The sequence below is a fragment of the Scophthalmus maximus genome, chromosome 13 (assembly GCF_022379125.1).
Source record: "Scophthalmus maximus strain ysfricsl-2021 chromosome 13, ASM2237912v1, whole genome shotgun sequence".
In the NCBI taxonomy this organism is placed as follows: domain Eukaryota; kingdom Metazoa; phylum Chordata; class Actinopteri; order Pleuronectiformes; family Scophthalmidae; genus Scophthalmus; species Scophthalmus maximus.
Genome location: NC_061527.1, coordinates 20,177,026 through 20,197,479, shown reverse-complemented (window position 1 = coordinate 20,197,479; position 20,454 = coordinate 20,177,026). Strand labels below are relative to the sequence as shown.

Below are 20,454 nucleotides of genomic sequence, written 5' to 3'. Positions count from 1 at the left end.
TTTTAGTATCAAGCAGCCCAGGCAATTAATTACAAAGTGCAATGATTGAGGACTTCTGCAGCATTGAGCCAGACCTTAACATGAGCCTGAGCTTGACATGTTGGTTGGAGTAATCAGAAAGGCACGACGACAACATGAAGACAATTCAAAGGTAAAACACCACAGAGAAAAAGGGGAACGTAAAGGAATATGCTCCAGTGTGAATATGCTCCTGTGTGACCTCAAACTTGTCGCCGCAGGGCAAGTTTGAGGTGGAGGTTTCACGGATATGAGGGCAGTGACAGACCCGTGACTCACCCGTTGTGAGGGACGACGCCCTCGTACCTGATTGGACTGTTTAACAGACGGACACTTGCAATTGCCACCTTCCAGAAAGGACTATCCGGGAGAAACACAAACACAAACCCCTCTGTCTGAGCTTTGTTCAGGTCGCAGAAAGGACGTTGTACGGACCAGTCAGGTTCTGGTGTTACAATTATTTAGAAATCATTTCGTCAAATTTACATTCTGTGTCCTTCTTAACGTGCACGATACGGGACCCCCCGCCAACAATACCATGTTTGACAATGAATCATTACTGTTGGCGTCACAATTAAGATGTAATGTAATGGCATACAGGGTCATTTACAATACATTGTATATTATATATCTCACCTTGGGCCCGTCACATTTAATGCGGTCATTGTTTGCCTTCTGTGCCTTCTCTGCCAGCTTCTTCTGCATCTGAGGACCTCTTCCGAAGAAGATGTAGTTGACAAAGGCATATTCCAGCAGAGCCAGGAAGACGAACACGAAGCAGCCCATGAGGTACATGTCGATGGCTTTGACGTATGGAATCTTGGGCAGGGTCTCTCTCAAATGAGTGTTGATGGTTGTCATGGTCAGGACAGTGGTGATCCCTGAGAGAAAAAAAGGCCTCAAGAGTTATCATATTGAACAACCTTCCACACTATTTTTTTTTCCCTGACCTTTCTTTAGAACCACAAAAGACATTATATTCAACAGATCTCCAAGTAACCAATTTGATACTTTAATACTGGCAACATGATAATATATGAAAGCTCACACAAACATTAATAACAAACAACAACAAAAAATTAGAGTTTATTCTAGTTGGATGATGAAGTAACTCCTGTCTGATGAAATCCGTAATGTGTATAGTTGACACCAGCTGCAATGGTGTAAAATCAAATTATTTACTAAGCAGTCACTCATACCGCTCAAGGCCCCAGTGAGCGTATGTGGGCGGATGAAAAGGTCATTATCCTGCTGACAGAACTCTATGCGAGAGGTCCGGCTTGCAAGGTTAAAAAAACAGTCTCTCAAATTGCAACTGTGATTAAAATTAATTTGCACGGCAAATTAAATTACGGGACTGGAACAGTTTGTCATGGCCCGATCTCTATAAAATGAAGGTATACTCATTAGAGCGCTATCGACTCCTTAAGACCCAACATGAGCCGTTTTCTTCTGCGGCAGATACGTTTCCCTCCAACCTTCTTGGATGCCTCTTCTTGGAAAGTTCCGATTATCTTAGCTTGGATAGGCAGAAACTGCTCCACTACGTGGTTTATAGGCTCATGTAGCACAGAGAGGGAACAGACTCAGCAACTTCGGCAGCTTGTGTCATAATTCTCTTGATATTGTGCATGATCAACAATAAATGTGTTTGTGTTGCTTTTGTGTCTCCTGGATGGCGCACCACCACCACCACCAACCTGGACAGTGTGTCTATTTTTGTCAGGCTTACATAATTAAACCAAAAAATGTTGCACTGTACAGTATGTGTGGGCGTCAAGAGGACAGTAGGTACATGGCATCGATTTCTGCATAACAAAAGGGAAGAACAAGAATCTAAACCCTCTCTGAGCACAGAAGAGAGGGTTACTCAACAAACCCCAAAACATGTTCACTGCAGTGCTGTGGAATTTACAGTTGTCTCCGACATTACATTGGTAAAAAAACAAAATACATGGCCAGATTAAGAATTGATCATCACAAACGACGTCTTCTAGATGATTAATCAGCTGTCACCAATTTTCACTACAAGGAAAAATAAAGTATCCAATCTGTCAATTGACAGTTTGCTACATCCCTCTGCGATCGATTGTAGCTTTGCGACTTCATGTTAAAGGTGACATATTATGCTCGTATTCAGGTTCATACTTTTAATTTGGGTGACCACTTGAAAAAATTTACGTGCTCTAATGTTCAAAAAAGGCATCAGTGTCGTCATACTGTCCATTCCTGCAGCTCCTCTTTTCACCCTCCGTCTCAAACGCCTGGATTTGTTTTAGCCCCGCCTCCAGATAAACCCCAGTCTGTTCTGATTGGCCAGCTGGCCTAGTCTGTTGTGACTGGTCGATCGATTCCAAAATGTGTAGGAAATGCCACGCCCCTTCACCAGAAAAGTGGAGTTTCTCAGATTGCAGGCAAAGTGCATGATATGTCACCTTTACAAAACCAGCACCCCCAACAACCTTTGAAACCCTTCATAGATTTACATTTGCAGCGGGTTACGTTAGAACGCAATAACGGTCTGGTCTGACATTTTTCCTTATCATACCACTTGGTCTAGTGCCACACTCTTCCATGTCTTCTACATGGATCATCAGCTTGTGAGGATGCCAACACTTTTACTAGAAAATGTGGCTTTAGGTACGAGTCTTTTATCACAATATCATCATCATGTCCATGATAAGCATATTCAGCCCTTTTTCAACAGGGTTCTTTCTTTAAAACAAACGCGGTTGAATCGTCAAAATGCCACTTTGAGACGGTGTTTTCAACAAGCTCATCATGCTGATGTGAGCTTAATTAGCCACCTACAGTACAGTACAATAAATCTGCCAGCGACAGTTGTGTTTTCAGTTAGCAAAATTAGTGTTTGGCTAGAAAACGAGAAGGCACTTAGCAAATGGTCAATTACTGTACCTGATATAAATCTATAGAGCAGTGAGATTTTAAGCACATATACAGTATGATCTCTTAGTCCCACTTCAAACTTCATTTTCCACTACTCAACCATGAAGACCTCACCTACAAATTTAGTTTTGCCCAGGATATTCACGCCGCCCTAATGGCGGGGGGAACGGAAACCTAGAGTGAATCATCTCAAGAACAGAATCGAATTTGAATTTGGGTAGTACGCTAAGTGTAAATGGTGTCTAAAGTGCATTGATCTTCCAAGGGTTCTCAGACAATGGTCTTCTGAATGAGGTGATAGAGCAGTGGGAGCCGCAGGATTATTTCCCCTGAGCGGGTCGGACCCTGAGGAGGTGCCTCTAAATCGTACCACATCCCTCTTATCACATGCAACTGACGTTTAAGGAACGCTGCAGCGAGGTGCTCTTTCTTGCTCGAGTACACGGATGATGAACGAGGATTTCTGTTCACGCAAATATTTCAGCAGAGACCAATTGCAGTTAGAGGAAGACGGGTGTTTTCCAGTGTTGAGGCGATCCTGATATTTGTTTCAGTCCCAGAGGCCAGTGGAAAGCGTCTCAGATTAAATTCGGTCTCATATTACGCCATAGAGCAGCTGCCTCAAACAGACTCAAAGGAACACAGAAACGTGATGATGCCTTTATTTTGAATCTAATATGTATCTAAACATCTGAAATGGGGGAATAATTCATCATGTTTAGACCTTAAGATGTGAAACTGAACGTCGCAAGTTACTGTAAAATGAAAACAGAGCGAATAGAGGCACACTTTGGTGATAATTCTGTCATTATGAGCCACACTTCTCATATTACATATGATCCTGTGATCTATTGTTAATGTAACATATTCATCGGTGCAGCTTTAACTCCTAAAACTGCACTGATCTGATCTAATCTAAAATGTATAATGAAGTATTTCCTCGTGTTGGGTCTAATAATGTAATAATAAAGCTTTATTTGTGCTCTTTTTGCTTGGCAAATATCACTTCCAGTCTGGAATTTTTTTATATATATATATATATATATATATATATATATATATATATATATATATGAAAGGTCACATCCCCTGTTTTTGTCCTCTGTAGGCCAACAACGTCTAACCTATCATCTTCTCTGGTCACAGTACGGTACATTTCATGAGCTTGACATGATCTAATGGCAAATGCTCTTTCCGCGCTGCACCGTCTCTGAGGGGGAAGAAAGGCCATCAATCATGAGCATGTCCTGGGTAACAACACAGTCACAATTTCTGCCGTGTACCCATCCATTTAGAACATCCTCATTACCTCCCACCTCTTTCTTTTATGTCTATCTCCTATTTTTGAATCCGCCCTCTACTACCAGTGCTCGTAGAATGGTGCACAACTGCAGCAAGTTACCATCAAATTAGCGTTTGTGTCCAGGAATAAACAGAGGAAAGTGAAAGAAGAGGTGTTCAGAAGAGGTATTTTCCAACAATGTGAATAGAGAAGTTTATAGGTGTTTTCTGTACTGTATGGTTACATGTCTTTAAATGCATTGCCACGCCGTTATCCACCGATAACTCCATCTCAGGCAAAGTGGCGCTGTTGCCTGTGCCTCCACATACAGTTAGGCCTCCCTGGTTAATTTGGCATGTTTCCACCTCCTAGGTTATGCAGCACTGACAGAAAACGTTCAGCACCTCAGGCCTACTACCTGCTGCCTCGACACTTCTTTAAAGACATTTTTAACTGAATAAAAGTGCCAGATGTACAGCAGATGGTCGATAGATCTCTTCGAGCCTTTTTCCAAGGGCCGCAAAGACCATACCTATCAAACCTCTTTTAAAACATCAAGCCTGGATGCCTCAGTAATAAATACTGTAAGTACAGTATCAAACCTACCTTCTTTCACAGAAAGTCTGTCTTTCAGCAACTTAACGCTTTCTTGGTGCAAAACAATAGTATTTTGAACACACCATTGAGCACTGAGCACTGCTAAATGACATATATTTGGACAGAGATGCTTCCAAACATGTTCGTTTTGGTATAACTGGACCTCGGTGCTGTTTGACAAAAATTGGAAAAGTGTGTATGACTTCCTGGGACTGTACTATTCTGGTTCATATCATATTTACAAGCCAGGGACTAGTACTACTTTGTGTCATACGGTAGTTGTGAATCTGAATGAACACAAATCACATATGGATTTTTGGGAAATAACCCTGTCAAAACAGAATGTGAGGTATGACATTGACAAATGAAATCGTCACTGCCTCATTGAGAGCAGAAGTTTTTGAAAGCCCACAGAAGCCGCCTGAGAGCGAGGAGTAGGACTCAGACTGAAGCACAGGGGAATTTGTGCAGCAACAGTGTATCTGAGTGCAGACAACGACAGTTTTGACAAGGAGCGGAGCAAATTTGCGCGAGAGCTGGGACTATGTGTGACAGAGGGCAGGCTACAAAGCCTGCGTATGTACGTTCAATGAAGATATAGTTCACTCAAAATGAAAGACCACACTCTTGAAGAAAAAAATAAGATTTTGTAATTATTCTTTACCTCTGTATAGCACTTTGAATTGCCTTGTGACTGCAAGGTGCTATTTAAATAATTGTACCTCGCCTTACCTGTTCCCCTGCTCCATGTGTCTTATTTCCATAGCATTTGTTTGGTTTTTTCACCTGATCCTACCTATCAGTTTCGAAATCTCGAACATATCTAATGTATGTTATAGTTTATACTATACAAATAGAATTGAATTGAATTGAATTGAATTGAATTGAATTTCATGCTGGTTCACTTGCATGGCTTACAGGGACACCTAATGGAACTGAAGCATTATTGGTGAGCATTAAATTAAATACCTGTGCTTTTAAAACTGTGATCAGTCAAAATAGATATATAGTCAAAAATAATTTTGACTGGTTTCCATCCTCTGTTCACAAGCCCGTGAGCCCAGACCATAAAACACAAAAGACGTCGAGCTGAAGGTGAAACTACAGACCTAAGGTCAGATCTACTGGGCCGCGCGCATCATACCTAATGCAACTCTGGCAGCCGAGGCATCGTAATTTATCCAGAAAGACACCCAGGACAGGATGGTGATGAGGATGGAGGGCATGTACGTCTGTAGGATGAAGTATCCGATGTTTCGCTTCAGCTTGAAGCTCAGGGACAGTCGAGGGTAGGCACCTGCAGGAAGAGAAGAGGACGGTGAAGGGGGAAAATAGCCCTCTGTGGTTCAAGAGCAACACTGGGATGTCTTGAACCGGTTTAAATCACCGTGGAAACAAGAAAGTGCGGTTCGAATTGCAAGTCATCTGATGAAAATTTAGCTTTGAGATTATCTGTGCGCAAACACCACAATGCAGAGGAAAATACAAATGTGAGTTTAACTTCACGCACCAACACACAGAGTTTCCACCGTTACCCTTATTAGGACATTGCATAAGGGGATCATATGATATTTTAGGAAAATTCAATATGTGTCTAGACTGTCAGATATATTTTCACAGCATCCTGGGATTGTAATCAGCTCCACCACATCTCACCGTATCATCTCGCAGAGATGTTTGGAAAGTTCCCATCCTGCTCGTTACTAATTCAGCGGCGGGAATAATCACTGTTTTTGTGCCTCTGAGGTTTTGTATTATAGGAGATTCATTTGTGCTCTCTGCCTCATGAATACATTATGCCTCTGTAAGTACAGCCACCATTCCTTTATCGAGTGCTCGGATAAACAAAGGGGTTAATTACCTCCAATCCCTCCACAGACATGCAACTGTATAATTATTCCAAGTTCTTGTGTTCTAGTGTGAGAGGTCATGTTGTGATGAAAATACGTGCCTCGTGTAAAAACTTTTAAATGCCCCAAAAACGGATTTGCTCTATCAGCTTCTTACTACTTTCAGTTTTTCAAATGAGTGAAATGGCTAGTTAGAAAAATGTGGACACTTTGCACCCGGAAAAAAAAAAAAAAAGGATTCAGCAATTTTTGAATTCAAATCTTGTAACATCTGGTGGATTGTTTGGTCACTGTCAATCATACGTGATCAAACCACCTTCCACACACTCCTGAGTTTTGGAGCATGAGAACTCTTAATAAATAATACCCAAGATGTTTTTTTTATGGTTGATGTTGCTTATTTAGTTATGAATATTTCATGTCATGGGGAAAAGAAAAGTTTTCTGCAGCTTTAAGGGCATGAAATTGAACATGGACACTGATGCAGTGGGGATTTAGTCAGACAATGCTACAACTAATGGCGTGAGTGACAAAAGGACTCCACAGGACGCTATTTCATGGTTTTGATGGGGAAATATAAACGATTGTGCATTAACTGAACCGCATTGCTGTGACTTCCGTCGCCTCTACTCACGGGACTGTTTACTCACCGGTGGAAAAGACCACATTCCTGGACACCAGCTTGTAGTCGACGATGGAGAACTGCGGGAGCTCGATGCGCGTCACCCCAGTCACCGCGGTGTCTCCCCCTTTCCAGTAGAACTCGATATCATCTGTTGTGTAACCATCTGCACAACGAGAAACACGGAAAACAAGCTATGGCGTGATTGCGTATGAGTGAAATACACCGAAATTGCGGTCTCATTTTGTAAAATTTATAATGTATGTTTATTTGTCCAAGTGAAATATGGACGTCCACAAGCTTGCAGTTGATTTACAACAAATCCTATGAATCACATCGACTCATTTGCCTGTAAGTGCTGATTGCCCGGGATGTAAATCTTCATTGGGGCAGACGGACACAACACATGCATGGGATCCATGCATCCATGCATAGTTTACGGCAGCACAGGTGGGCCAGATATATCACTGAGATGTATAAAGTTGGACAAATTATTACCATACTCCACTGTCTGGTCAAAACCTCTCTGTACAGACGAAGTAGCTCTAACTGGGGAGGGGTGACGCAAGCAATTTCACTGAGATACGACGGCTTAATAAATCGAAGGCAATTCAGCGGTCGGTGCAGTTTCTGTCTCCGCGAGATGAGGAGTGTGAGAACTTTTTTATGAGAAGCACAGTGCTGTTCATATTTTTAAGTGATGGAAAAAGTAGAGCTGCCCGCCGTATTTCTTTACCATGCAAAAGACGTGGGGCTCAAAAACTTACAACTCTCAATTTCCAGGGTGCAATTCTGTTCGTCCAGCGGGTATCTCCTCAGATCCATCATGCAGGCTGCCGTCGTCGTGATTCTGAACCAGAAGGGAAATATACATCACTTGGCATTAACGTTGCTTTGAGCAGTGCGGTCCATTCAAACATAACAGCGGAAGAGACAATTCAATTCAATCGGATCTGGCAAGAGTGTGTTGAGGCAGATGGAAAACATGCATAAGTGTTAATAAAAGTTTACCATATCTGAATTGTATCAGAATGTAACCCGTTTGAAGTGAAAATGTGCCTTTTATCTGCAATCAATGCAAAAAATCAGTTCGCTCCATTATGCCCTACTGGAATGGGAATTAATGGAGATGACGTCAGCCCTTTACAGTAAACTCTCATTTCAAAGCATTCAGATAATGGGTCAGTTTTAATTAGCAATCAGATCCGTGGGTAGTGATGAGACTTTATCGTTGTTCAGATGAATACATGGAACAAACATCAATGTCATATTTCCATCAAGATTTCCATGTTGTTTTTCACTATTTGAGCTTTTACCAGCACTTTTTAATCGTGTCACCTCATTGCATCTTCTTTCTCTGAAAACGGCTTATGGATGAATTGGGAAACTCGCACCACCATATTGTCTGTTGACAAAGCAACTCCTGATCAATGTTAAGGTACCGTCAGTCAAACTCGACATTTTCACAAGCGGACTAAAACAAGAAAGGGGCAAATTTTCTCATTTTACTGAATTTATCGCGGCAACAGGTAGACATGGACGAAGTTCCGAGTCTGCATTAACTGGAGAAGAGGAGGACTGTCTCTGATAAAGGCCCAATGAAACTGTTGTTCTCTTTGCCACTGATGAAAAAAAAGAAGAAGAGAAAAACAGGATTTGAGAATTTACGGTAACAACGGAGAGCTCACCTGAGGCCGTAGAGAACTGTGCCATCGGGGTGGAGTCGAATCATGCGGTTCTTCACGGTGACGCCGTGCACGAAGGACTTCTTGTCATTGAGGAAATAGGTGTCAGGGACCCAGAGCTGGTCCGCCACTCTGTTGTCCAGCGTCAGGTTGAGAGGGATCCCCGCATAGGCCAGCCGCTTATCCCTCCAGTACTGCTGGAAGTACATTGTCAACGTGTAGTCCTGTTGGTCAAACAAATGACAAGTAGTCAGTGGCATCGGTACACATTGCAATTTCTTGAGGCCAATATACAGTAGCACGCACCGTCTGAAATAAAGTTTTGTTTCTTACAAGGTTATCACCTTCAGAGCTGAATGTCTGCAGCCCAAAGCTCGGGAGGACTAGTTTTGTAACAAAGGGTAAAATGCAATTGTATCTTCTGATAGATAGATGGATGGATAGATGGATAGACAGATAGATAGATAGATAGATGGATAGACAGATAGATAGACAGATAGATGGATAGATAGATAGATCGCATGACATATTACCAGTCATACATGCTATGACATGAAACCATTTTAAATAATTCACAAGTTTATCCATCAAACACAAAAGCTTTTCCATTAACGGGGCCCTTTGCTTGCTCTCACTTGGCTCCGCTTTGTTCTGCTGACTAATGTTCTCTTAAATAAATAAGCAGGTCCCGGGAAATAAACAAAACAAACAAAAAAAAAAAACTTGGCTGCGCGGAAAAGTGCCCACATTTCAATTCTCTGGTGCAGTGGCATATTCATAATGAAGTGTTCAAAAATAAAAATAAAAAAGCCTGCATCTCCTTCGGACATTAAAATCAATACGTCCTTTTTTAAAACACAGGACTCATAATGACTACTAGCTGGTGTGTGTGGCTCCTCACCTCAGAAACAAAGATCCTCTCCTTACTCTGTACACTTTGGTGCAAAGGGACAGGTGCATCGCTCACGGCTGACAAGCTGTCGCCGTCTTTTAAATTACACAATGTGAATGCGACTAGCGGTATAATATAATATAATATTGACTCTCATGAATAATTCAGCGTGTTTGTACCTCCAGAATGTGTATTTGTTACCCTGTGTTAAAAGTTATCTCTCGTAGTTAAACTGTGTGTGTGTGTGTGTGTGTGTGTGTGTGTTTGTGTGTGTGTGTGTGTGTGGAGGGGGGGTTTCATCTTTGTGTTGTCTCTTTTTTTGTTTTTTTTTGCCTTGGCTGCCAGTTTAGAAAAATGAAACAGTGAACCGCAGAAGGAGGCCACAGACATATTTTTAATACATCAGAGGGAGTAGTGAGTAATATACCGAGCTCCTTCCCAGAATATCCCTGGCTCGAGACGTGGCCGTTTTACTTTTTTGCGTCTCTTTAGAAAGGCCTCTGCCACCCCCCACCCCGATTCTCTTTGACCCCCCCTGTGAACAGAAGCTGCCCTCATTACGCTCCCACCCACATACAGCAGAGGTGTGGGCCGAGTGAGTCAGCTCCACACGGCACGCAGCTCTCACACTACAGAGCGGGAGCCCAGCCGGAGGAGCGGCCCTCTCTCTCTCCATGTCTGGACAGACCGCAACTATTTTCGATCGCTTTCAGCTCTTCGGATCCCTCCCCAGCAGTTGTCCTTGGCTGCCTTAAACATCGCTTCATCATCTGAAAAAACAACGCTGCACTGGATCCGTCTCGTCCCGCCCCCAGCGCCCTGCGTCCCACGCGGCTAGATTCCCCCGTCTCTGATTATTCCCTGCAGGGGGCTTTTTTTCCAAAATAAAAAGGCACCAGCTCCTCATATACAGTACCTCCTTCTCCTTAAAACATGATGTATTCCCTAATGCCAATATTGCGTCAAAATGACCAGTAACAATCCTGAAATCCCGTGATGAAGACAGACACTTTCATCATTTTCTCTATATCTCGGTGAGATATGCAGCGGGATAAATATTTGAATGACTTAACTTGAATATTTATTATACTGCGGAATGGTGAATGCAAAAACCAAAAAATACTTCGTCAGAGACATTTATGTGACGAAATCGACAATTTACGGCAAATGGTTCAACAGTTCAACTCAAAGAGGGAAAGCTCCTCTCTTTAAGGAGGCACTAAAAGAGTCCAAACAGATTCTGCTGAGAGAACCCCAATCCATCAATCCGACCGATCGATGAAACCAAATCAACGCAACCCGTTGACGCTGCAGTGAGGGAAGTGGCGACAGCGAAACGCCGTTGCCCAAGAGCGTATCAGCAGAACAGGCAGCGCGAGGTGTCGGGTCATAATGGCACGCTCGCGATTGGCCACGGTTTTGTCTGCTGGTGAGTGAGCCAGAGAATTCAAGGCATGAATGAAAAAAAAAAAAGAGCAAAAGGAAGCTGATGCCACGGGCCTAATGCAACCACAGACTCTCGCGAAATGCGAACGCACGATTCCACAGAAAGTCATCGGTGATGCCGTTGAATTATGGAGCAGCTCTATTGCAAATGAACCCCCCCGTGCAAACCATCTAAAGAGGGATGGCCGTTGGTATTATGTTACCAATCGCTCTGTCTTACAGTGAAAGCTTTCCAGAGCAACATCATCCTTTACGCTGAACGAATTGGCTCCGACAATACCTGTGGATTGTGTTCGCGTGCCGTGGTTTGTTGACAGACACGTGAAAACCACAAGGGACGCGAGGAGGTTTGTTCTCAGCACCGGTGAGTAACCGTCGTGTCATCCTCCGCTCGGAGAGTTCGCGGTCTCGCACTCTCGGCACATGGTTACTTTGTGCCAGTCAAACGTCGTCACACGTCAAGTCGACGCCACGGTATCTGCTGGGACTACAGGAATAGAACTCGGAGGCGCTCCACTCCACGCAGGAGGAGGGGGGGGGCTTTCATCACTCCATGAGACAGCTGTGTTCCCTGTCGGATTCCAAAGTTGGCTACATGTGTTTTACAAACAACGTGTTTGATCAATTTTTCGGTCTCAGCGTCGTCCCCGCGCGGCACTGAACAAATCTTTCATTACATGATTTCCTCCCTTCCACCGCCTTAGAAACACGCCGTACGTACTACTAGGTTGCGAGGGCAGGGTCGCAGGTGAGCTATTTTTGTAGCATCAAGAGAAAACTTTGTTTTTTTTGTTCTCTGTTTCATTACGAGAGGTGTTCAATCTGAAATGATTTTTCTAAAAGAGCCATTGTGGCCTCTTTGACAAAAGTTCTCTATAAATCTTCAACATCACGCTGAACCCTGGACAAGCTGAACCACAATCAGTCTTGTGTATACTCAAAACTGATTCTTCTGGGGGGCGGGGGGGGCGACGACAGGACGCAATGTTAGCATTTGAAATCCATTCATATACGACGGAAATAATGGACTAATAATGGAGGTCTTTCTGATGAATTATTGATATATTATCAGCATAGCCGAGCATTAAGCAGTTTCATAATGGGGCATGGTTAGACACACCAAAGCCTAAAGCCACGACGGCTCGTGTTAATATGAAAATATTGATTGGAGCGGCTTTAAAAGTTTGGTTTTTTTTACATTCAGTGATTCATTTTGTTGGTCGAAAGCAAATACGTATTCAAGCAAAACAAGCTTTTACACGTGCAGTGTAAAGCAGGATGGTTAAAGTTGGGAATCAACTCAGCTTCCTAAGGGCACATTTCACTCTCAAGGCTCTAATGCAGCTGAATGCATGAATCAGCAATGGTTTCAACTGGAATCCGGTGGTTCTTCCCAATAAAAGCCCTTGAAGATCCATTTTTATTCCAAGCACCCTTTAAGAGTGACGAGTCAAATGACTCCCATCCCACTGCTAACCCACTATTCCACTTTAAATATTAAGGCGACACCAGTTTTTCCAGCTGAGTTCTCCTCACCATGCCCGGGGCCTTTTGGTGCATTTTTCGTGGCCCTTCGGTATGAATCTGTGAGAACATCTGCAGCATGAGATTGTTTTTAAGGGTAACACTTCCTCCAGGCAGAAGGTGGATAATGTTAACATGTCAAGATGGATGGGTGTTGAAGCGCACGATGGATTTCTCTTCAAGCTGACTCATGCCGTGGTTGCTTTAATAAATACGTGACAACAACGCCGGGAGGATCTGCTCGGAGGTGCTTTATGCGCCGCGACAGGTGCGTCTCTGCAAGATGTACAAACCGTCTGTGGGGTCACGACACTGCGAGTGAGTCCTGCAAATACTGCAGTTTGTCCCTGGAGTTCACTTGTGAACACTCGCCCTAAAAAAAAGGGATTATTACGAATAACAACGGAATGGGGAGGGGGGAAAAAAAAGACACGCAGCAATCTTAACATTTGAGCTAAAAATAAAAGGAGTGAGCAAGTGAAGTCTGAAATATATTAATAATCTCATCTCCAAGACAACAAGCTCTGCAGCTCGCCCACACAGGCTATAACGGGCCAGTGTCTTGTGTGTCTCTGGCTCTTTGAAAGCACGCCGCCGACACCTTCGCGCACCCCACGTCTCCGAGGGAGAGACAACAAGTGCTTTCACAGGTCTGTACGGGACGAGGACCGCGACTCATCAGTCAGCAATGTTCTTTACATTAATTAATATGCCTCTCAAAATAGCTCTGAATCCTGTCTCATAGCTGTTTAACCAGAATGACTGACAAATGTACTACCATTGTGAAAAGGTTGGAGTTGAACTCGACTCGTGGATTAATCCATATGATTATTATATAACTCTATAGATATCCAACTACTCGAAGCCCACACTAAAAGGCCACCAACGTGTTAAAACTCAGAGGGTATAGTACATAGCGACCAAATGTACAGTATGTATCAACTCAAGAGCTAAACCGGGCACACACACCAGGCAGATATCTTGGCTGACGTCAGCTTATTGCAGATATTTCAGTATCCCGAAAAGTGACAAGAGATTAAAGGGTTATCATATCATTTGACGTGTCGTGTCCCCCCCCCCCCGGACTACAAGTGAAGAAAGGGAGACATACTACTAACTGAGGAGCTTGTTGAAACAACGAGAGGACACCGACACAGTTTCCCACTTCCTCTTTTCTTACAGCAGCACTCTAAAAGCGGCACCAAAAACTGACACTGATTTACTAAATGCAGTCAGTGATCCGATTAACAGATTACAAGTTACTGCAAATAACACGCATTGCACACACGCCTGCATCTTAAAGGCGAGCAACATATGTTGAGGTGAGGCAGAGAGTTCACTGTCGGGTAAGGGTGTGTCAAGGTTCAGCAATAACGAAAAAGGCTTGTACTTATTTCCCCCTCCTTCATATAAACAAAAAAACAAACACACACATAGTTTCTTTAATAGTAGACGGATTACATTGTATTTAACTGAGCTCATTCAGTTTTCTTTCATGTCAAGACATAGTTGTGTTTGCTCTCAATAAGGATTCGCGCAAGACAGACGTCTCTTTCTGCCGAGTTGCTCAACAGATGACTGATGGATCTCATTTTCACTCAGACACCAAAATGAAGCCCTCCGTGATCTGACCTGACGCGCCTCTCGCTGTGCTGTCGCTAGGGTTCTCTTCGAAGCTTTAGACTGGACAGCAGCTATTTGGGATGTGTCAAATCTCCACCAGCAACCGCTCGCAACGAAAAAATGACTGCAGATTTTTTGTTGTCGTTGAGGCCAAAGAATACGCCACAGGGTTGCAGGATCAATTAGCGGAAGCCTTTCATTTCGTCATCCAAACACTCTGCATACATCAGTGACAGTCTGGAAGTACATCTGAGCTCAACTGATTGCCGGTGGATGGTTTCCAGACGCAACCATCATGAGAAATCTGAGCTCGTAAGATGCAGCCTGGCATCGTGAGGCTACGCTTAAACACACTAAATCTCAGAGGGCCCAACAACAACATCAAGAACAAAAAAAACAAGGTTAGAACTGTAGAGCGCCATGACAAAGAGGAGAATAAGAGAAACAACATAACGGGTGAAAGACAGATGAGAAGGAGCGATAGCAGAGGAAACAGCTAAAGCTGCTGCCGAGGGAACGTGGCTTCATAAATCTTAACACGCTTCTCTTCAGCAGTCTTCCTGCTATGGAGGTGAAAGGTAAGATGGACCGACTCTTTGTTGCACACATGTCTCACATCTATGGAGTGAGTCCTGCTCATCTTCCCGTACCAACTTTTCAAGTCAAGTTGTGGTAGGGATAGACACCAGGGGCGGCTTTGGCTCGGGCGGCAGAGACGCTCATCCGCTAGCCAGAAGGTCAGCGGCTCCATCCCCGCTTCCCCCGGCCCACAATGCCGAAGTGTCCTTGGGAAAGACACTTAACCCTTAATTGCCTCCGACGGCTCTTCCGGCAAAAGCATTGTACTGTAAATAGCAGCGCTGTGTGAATGTGACTTGTACTGTGAAAGCGCTTTTAGTGGTCAATAAGACTAGAAAAGCTCCATATGAATACAGTCCATTTACGACATATTCTTTGTTTCACATTGCATAACTGAAAAACTGTGCCTCGCGATGACATCCGTGATGTCTCTGATGACACGTCTACATATGGCGTTTACACGGCTTCCTAAACAGTAACGTATAACGGATGACCTCTTTATGCCCTCCTCCCCCATTGAAGAGATTGGCACAGCACCCCATAAACAACACAAAAAAGATGAACAAATGTCACTTGACTTGCCAAAACAACACTGCAAGCGGAGGTTACAATGAAGCGCGATGCCTCACTCTGCTCGAGAGGTCCCAGGTTTCTATTATGTGGAGTGACAGGGTGATAAACCATTCGGGTGCAGGATGCTGATGTTCTGTGACTGATGGGGGCCGAAGAATAACTCCAGGTAATATCCAGGTCCACAGCAACTGGAGTACAACGAATTTGAATCAGACGTTCGCTTGGCTGGTTTCACTTCAGCTGCCCGCCCAATTACGATCAATACGTGGAAACCCTGCACTGACATCGGGGTAAATACCTCAAGTAGCATCCGGTCATACAGCACTGTATCTCACGAGGTGCGAAGAGGTTCCAGCTAAATGTGAGGCATGGAAGAATATTTTAAAATGTCACACTTCTCTGTAAACATAAAAGGTCGATCTGCGTCTTCGGGATGTTCTTGCGGGCTAAGCGTGAGATGAGGCCACAGATGTCAAGGCTCTCTGGAGGGGGCGACGGGAACGCAGCCGTATGAAGACAAAGGAACAGAATAAGGTGTTCAGGACCACAGATAAACTCCCACTGTTTGGGGAACTTGGCTTCTCAGACTACGCTGATCCAAGTGATTTATGTTAAAAAACATGGAAGAACTGATGGGACTTGTTCAGGCAGCCTGACTATAGTGATCGTGTTAGTTTCTCAACGGTTTGTCACTGCAGGGATCTTCAAAAGTGGATATTTTTGGACGGATAAGACAAGTGATCCTTTTTATAGTCGCTCGTGAACGGAATTTAATCATCTCCTATCATTCGTATCCTGACTGAATTCTTTTTTTTATGCACTTGCTCACTGGGAGTGTGTGATTTCCTGAGATGTCAAATCCATCCAGCCTGATGAAGAGCTTTACTTTCCTCTGTCCTGTGTGCGTACCTAGAGGCATTAAGTCAGATACCGAAGTGGCCAAATGCTCTCATACAGTGTGCGCAGAGAAACTCTCGGGTTGAAAGCAGGTGTGGTTTGGGTCACGGAAATTAAGTTTGGCTGTAATTTAGTAAAATGATTATAGACTTTCATGTGTATTTTAAAGTTACAATACAACAGTCTCAGTTAAGAGGTCAAATATGGAACTTTAGATAACAATAATTATTGTTTGCATCTTTACTGTAGGTTGGGGTCTTATTTATGTAACAGAGAAACAAGCATAGAAAGCATAAGTATCCCATATAAGCTACTTGCAGTTCCTGATTACAATGAATCAAATTATGTTCATGCAAATATCACTGGATCACTTTAATACTGAAGAAAACCTGGACACATGATGATTCTCAGGCAGGTTTTTGAGTTTTGAGTCTTTTTTTATGAATACAAAGTTTGTTAATGGACGTTCATTCACAATTCATTCACAGGGAAGTTCAAGTCACTTCACAGTCATTTAAAAATATGTGTTTAATATCCCTGTTAATGTTCAAGTGAGTTATGACTTCTAGAAGGAGCAAGGATTTTAATGTGAACTGAAGCTCATGTTTCGTCCTCCTCTGCTGTACTTCTTAATTTTTCCAAACTCCAAAATTTTGGTAATTGACGGCCTCCAGTTGCAAAATCCAAAGTGTGCAGGAAATGAAAACCTATTAAACTCAACGATAGGTGCTCAATATTTAACTGAAGCAAACTCATCCGTCCTGCTCATCTCCAAAATGTGACTCCAGTTGTCGCTGGAGGCGAGTGTTTAGCGACTCCGCGGGCCTCGCCGACACTGCCGTTTGCCAAGAGACGCATTAAAATGCACCGCGGGTACATTTCATCACACACACTTGTCAAGACAGCATGTCAGGGCCTATTTCCTCTTGGTGCCATGTGATCGGGCATCAAGCTCTGTCAGCAGTTCAGACGGATGATAGATGGCATACAGGCATTAAACTGTAGGAGCCACGGTGTGTCAACCCTACCCCAATGAGGACCGTTGGTCCCGACAAGGCCGTGTGTGTATACCAGAAAAGTTCCCAGACCTTGTTACCTTAACAGGACCATCAGTGGTAGTCTCACAGCCCGGGAACCAGGATGTAGAACCCTTATTACTTGCCATAATCTGATGCAACCGGTGACCAAACCACTCAAGACAATGTTTGACCTGTACAAATATATGGTATATAAACTTTTTTATGTTTTCTAACGCCTCCCAGGAGGTTTAATACATTATTGTATCATGTGATTTTAGATCTAGATAAGCTGCCATTTTCATTAGCATTCTTTTTGCATGCTTTATTAATGGTTGACACATCAATCACTAATGTTTTTGGATGAGTAATGAGTTATTCACGACAACAGGTTTTAGTTTGTCAGGTTGTGAGAAATCATTTTGGCCATTGTTGTTATACAGTACTTTCTTACAGGGCACCATTAATAAGTGCTGGTCATAAGTTATAATGGCTTTATTATTACTTAAAAATAATGCATCAAGGCTTTATAGATTATTTATATGAATGACTTTAGGGTTGCAGAGTCCGATAGCTCCAGTTGGATCACTTAGCCTCAGGATGGATTACTGAAGCCTCCTAATGACTGCATAACTGCTGACATGAGAAACCCATGATTTATTAAAAGGGAGGGCAACATTTACGAAAGCTCAGATATGATTAACATCAGCCAACGGTTATTCACAACCTGGCAACGCAGGTTTCTCGACGTAATAACACCGAACAGTTGATGTATAAATATTTAGCAAATTATGAATTAATGATTAATAAGGTCATTACTTATATATTATGAACAGTTTATAAAGTGCAGGGTTTTTTTTTTTGTTAAAACAGAACAAGAAAGTCCATTATTCCAAAAAAATATGAACAAAGATTTGTACATAGAGCTTACCATGTTGACCTCTGACACCATGTCTATACTGGCCACGTCTATACTCATGCCAACAGCAACCGGTCGACCTGTAAGAGGAACAAGCAGAGCAAAGTGAGCTCAGCACTGCACTAAAGGAGAAAAATGGACCCGTGAAGGCAGGAGCCATTGTGGCGATGAGGGATCACTCACCTCCAAAGTCCGGCCGGAGACGAATATCGTATCCTTTCAACAGTTTGTCCACAGTCTCTTTGACAAAAGACATGTTGCCCGGTTCGTTGACGCTGCAAGGGGGAAGAGAACAACGAGGGTGAATACTCTTTTTGAGGACGGACAAGCCCACACTTCACGTCCGGCGCTGTCTCCCGGACACTCACCTCTGCGCGCAGCACATCACTGCCACGAGCAGCGGCAAAGAGAGGATGTGAAAGAGCCCAGCTGCTCTCTGGCTCGGCCACATCCCTTTCCTTGGTGCCTGGGATGGGTGGCTGCTGTTCGACAGCGCTCAACAAATGACTGCGCTCCCTCAGAGCAGGTGTGACTCCTTCCACATGCTGTCAACCCTCAGCCGGCTCAGCCCGCGGTGCCATGATGGCGCGAAGGCGCGCCGAGTGTCAGATCCGTGAAGCCTCAGGCTGCTCCGCGTCTCCATCCTCCGGTCGGTCACGGCAGGCTTCGGGGCTTCGGGGCTTCTCGCGGGCTTCGCTCACACCGAAGAGTGTTCGACCAAAAAACGTCCGTTCTAACGATAGAGATCCACAAGTCGTCCGCGCTGCGCGGGAGCCTCGTGCGTAAATAAAACCCCAGCAGCCAATGTGGCGTCGCCCCGGTTCAGGACAATCCCCCCCGAAAGAGCCTCCTCCTCCGGATGAACTCAGGAGTTTGGGAAATGACTCCTGGTGCCAGCCCGCGGCCGGTAACGATGAGAGGGCACGTGGTAGTCTTTGTAGAGGAGCTTATAAGAGCGGCTGTCCTGAGCTGACAGTGGCGCACACAGAGCAGGGGCGCAATTAGAGTGAAGAAGCAGGGGCCCCCAGCCCTTTACTGGGTTTTTCTACCCTCTCACTGCTTTTTGGAAATATACTGCTGACTGCCAATTTCTTTGAGAGGGTCTTTTTCGCTTTTGAACCAATATGTAAAATATAAAACAATACACACATGGGGATATTACTGCTACACCCTGATTCATGGACAAACTGTCATGATCGCAAGCCCTGGACACACACACACACACACACACACACACACACACACACGCACACACACACAAGGCCCAAGGTCAGAGCCTTAATGCAATGTGTATGTTACACACAAACAATTCAAACAATCTCATCATCATTCAACACTTTCAAATTCACATTCATGCCAATATTTTAAAAAACAAAAAGTTTGACGCCTTTACGTGAATATACAGTCTAAAAATACATCTAAGGGCCAAGGCCCCCCATTGGCTCCAGGGCCCTGGGCACTTTGCCCATGGGGTAATCCGTCATTGCCCTCAATTTGGTCTGGAATGACCATTAGCTTGTGGCAGCTACTGTCGGCTAACGTTAGTCAGATTTAGGTAGATATGACATTTACAGGTGACATTGGCACGCTTGTTGAATATTTTTAGTCTTCACTGCTACATGCTAATGCTACACAGGCTGTATTGTTTATCATTATCCTGTGATTGACCACAGCAGCTGCCGTTCAGCAACATTTGCATAAACTTGCTTAAGAACTTAGTTCAAGACATTTGACGTGTATTTCTCTTTTCACGTATTTAGGATTAATTAATGTTCTACTAGTTATCCTACTGCTCTAATACATTTTCTTTTTATAATATCATCAAGAAAAATCAATCAGGGCATGATTCTCACCTTGTATCATAGATGGCGTACAGCTTTTTGTTCCCATCAACAGCATTCCTGTAAAAACACACAAAAAAGGCAAGGTATTACTTTCTGACTCAATACAGTGTTGATGTTCACTCTCTGTCCCAGACCTTTTCCATGTCCCTGCTGGACATTTTGTTTCAGAATTTTGAATCA

General features: G+C 43.7%; 1 protein-coding gene across 3 annotated transcripts in view; it reads right to left on the bottom strand.

Moving 5' to 3' along the window:
* The window catches only part of gabrb3 (gamma-aminobutyric acid type A receptor subunit beta3), a 43,871-nt gene that overhangs the window by 2,413 nt on the left and 21,004 nt on the right, over positions 1 to 20,454 (bottom strand). For 2 of the 3 annotated variants that reach the window (XM_035648094.2, XM_035648097.2), the window contains exons 2-9: positions 20,284 to 20,331; positions 18,614 to 18,705; positions 18,443 to 18,510; positions 8,965 to 9,185; positions 8,044 to 8,126; positions 7,305 to 7,442; positions 5,949 to 6,101; positions 655 to 899 (exon numbers count right to left, since the gene is read on the bottom strand). In XM_035648094.2, coding sequence (XP_035503987.2) covers positions 655 to 899; positions 5,949 to 6,101; positions 7,305 to 7,442; positions 8,044 to 8,126; positions 8,965 to 9,185; positions 18,443 to 18,510; positions 18,614 to 18,705; positions 20,284 to 20,331 — 1,048 coding nt within the window. Of the gene's footprint in view, positions 1 to 654; positions 900 to 5,948; positions 6,102 to 7,304; positions 7,443 to 8,043; positions 8,127 to 8,964; positions 9,186 to 18,442; positions 18,511 to 18,613; positions 18,706 to 18,798; positions 19,400 to 20,283; positions 20,332 to 20,454 lie in introns of all 3 variants that reach the window. The other variant, XM_035648095.2, reaches the window with a different exon arrangement.